This window comes from Lipotes vexillifer, unplaced genomic scaffold (assembly GCF_000442215.2).
Source record: "Lipotes vexillifer unplaced genomic scaffold, Lipotes_vexillifer_v1.1 scaffold1129, whole genome shotgun sequence".
NCBI classification, from domain to species: Eukaryota; Metazoa; Chordata; class Mammalia; order Artiodactyla; family Lipotidae; genus Lipotes; species Lipotes vexillifer.
In genome coordinates, this window is record NW_006789022.1 from 4647058 (window position 1) to 4649645 (window position 2588).

The window sequence follows — 2588 nt, forward strand, 5'->3', positions numbered from 1 at the left end:
AGCAGGTGGGGCAAAGATGGCTGCTGTCCCCAGTACCCATCCTACTGCCCTGCCCCCAGTACTAGGAGACCTCTGGGCTTTATCTGGACACACAGCTGCCCAGGACAGAGGCTTCGTCTCCCCGCCTCTCTTGCAGCTGCTGGGTTTAAGTTCTGACGGGTGGAAAGTGCGTGGGAGCTGTGTGGGCATCCCTGGCGTCCTGCCATACAGGGTAGGGCACGCCTCACCTTCCCCCTTCCGGCGGCCTAGAATGCAGACATGGTGGTGAGCCACTCTGAACCATGTGGACCGGGCAGCGTCTTAGGGACTGCAGAGTAGCAAGAAAGGAGCCCGGGCCCCCTCCAACTTCTCCGGATGATGTCATTTGGAGTCTGTGTCACACACAGCCAAACTCTAATCCTAGCTTATAAAGGAGGTCCCGGCTGGGGTTCAGGAAGTTTCGATGAGCTCCCAAGGGATTTCACAATAGCTGTGAGAGTCTCTGCTCTCATCCAACCTCCCGGCCTCGCGTGGGCGCTGCCTGAGCACTGGCTTTCCTCCTTCTATATCCCCAACAGGTAGAGAGCAGAGCTGGAGAAGCCGGATGAGAAGTGCGAGCTGGGCTCATGGTGGAGGTGGGCAAGGAGGTGAGATTGACGGGGCAGGATGGGACACAGAAGGGGTGAGAGCACGCGAGAAGCCATCTGAACTGGAGTGCCTCGCATCAGACACAGAAGCAGCCACAGTTAGGTGACTGTTGAGGGACTGGTCTTGAGACCTGCATGACCACAGACAAGCACGGGAGAGAAGGTGGTCCAAGGGGAAATGACTAGAGATGTCTCCAGGGTCACAAAGCACTTTGAAAACTTCAGTGCGGGACCACTGAGCGTCAGTCCAGTGGTCACAGCGAGGGAGATGCCCCTCTCATCATGCAGGGGTCACCGAGAAGGGAAACTAGCACAGGTCCCCCGGCCAGCTGGGCCCTCTCCCTGGTGCGGGCCGGTGGGCCCTCGGGAGTCCGGGCGCAGGCACTCACTGTAGAAGGTGGTCAGGGCCACAGGAGGCTGGCTGCTGAAGTCATAGGGCTCATAGTCTGAGTCCGAGCTGGAGTTCGAGTCTTCGGGGGGCGGAGCCTGGACCTGGATGGGCAGCTTGGGAACTGGGGAGAGAACAGAGTGGGGAGCGTGGCAAGGCAGGGGGCAGAAAGCTGCAGAGAGAGGCGGCAGAGAGCGCGGACCGTGGGGACCGGAGACAGAGGGGCAGGGAGTGCGCCAGGCAGCCCATCTCGTACAAGACCGTCGGGCCTGGGTTTTCCAAGCTCCCCCGCATCCACTTCAAACACGGGGAACTAAATAACATTTATTTACTTAACAAACACATAGTAGTCCCTGCAGGCCAGGCACTATTCCAACATTTATAAATATTATCTCAGTTAATGCTCATAAGAACTCTGTGAGGTAGCTAGGTCAGTGTCCCCATTTTGTAGCTGGGGAAACTGAGGCACAGAGAGATTCTCACATTGCCTAGAGAAGCAGGCCATGTGGCTCTTAACCTCTAGACCATAATGTTCAGTGAGTGGCTGCTCTGTGCCTACTCTTGTGCTAGGTCTGTGTTCATACTCTCTTCTCAAATATCTGGACATCCTGTGCGCAAAGAATCTTTATAACATATGGCTGAGTTTTGCATTGGTTTTTGTGTCACTGAACTCTTTCAAATAAAGGCGATTTGATATATTCATAATGCAGTGTGATTAAACTCAAACTTCGTCACAAGACTCTCAAGAGGTAATGCATTGATGTATCATTAAAGGTGGATGACTGATCCCATTTTTTTTGACTCGGAAAATATGAAATGAAATTATGTTCCAGGAAGATCTTGATGGGGCTTTGCAGGGAGGCTGACTGGGCAGACCATTGGAAGAGGCAATGATGTTACAAACCTACTGGCCAATTAGCAGAACAGAGCTTTCCTTTGAGAACCAAGGTCCAAAATGCCCTGGGCCTGTTTTGGTCCAGAATTCAAAAGCTTAGAGCTCTAGAATGAGTGCACTGGAAAGTCATGAGCCTATCAAGGCCCAGACTGAGGCTGAACCTGCTCAAGGTCCCACAGCCACTCGTGGGCTGGCCCAGGTCTCATCTCCAGCTGGGGCACTGCTTTGACCTAAGCAGTACTGACCCTCCGGAAAATATCCCCTTCTTGTCCTCCCCCGCCCTCCTCATCCCCAGGGTGGGTGACATCCTACTTTCTTCTTTGGCGATGGTGATGGGAACCTCTTGATAGCTTGTGGTCCCCGCTGGGGTGGTGGTGGGTAGGTGCTGGTGGTTCACCATAGCGGGGAGGGCTGAGGAAGGGGAGGCAGAGATCCTGCAAGTCATTTTTTGCACCTTCCAGTCTTCCTGCCTCTGCTCTCATGGGGACACCTCCCTCCTCACCTCCCCCATCCCCAAACGCCCTCAAACACACACACACACACACACACACACACACACACACAATCTGGTCCTCCTGTGGACAACTTCTGGGGGGCATACTGGGAAAATCCTTCCCATCAGGAGGTGCTTCTTGGGGCCAGGGCTGGGTGGTCATTGCTGGATCACTGCCATTCCTGC

The 2588-nt window shown here is 54.6% G+C and overlaps 1 protein-coding gene across 1 annotated transcript in view; it reads right to left on the reverse strand.

The window, feature by feature from the left end:
• CD6 (CD6 molecule) overlaps positions 1-2588 on the reverse strand; it is a 12539-nt gene that overhangs the window by 2341 nt on the left and 7610 nt on the right. The window contains exons 8-9 of the mRNA XM_007462214.1: positions 2222-2320; positions 1016-1138 (exon numbers count right to left, since the gene is read on the reverse strand). Coding sequence (XP_007462276.1) covers positions 1016-1138; positions 2222-2320 — 222 coding nt within the window. The remainder of the gene's footprint in view (positions 1-1015; positions 1139-2221; positions 2321-2588) is intronic.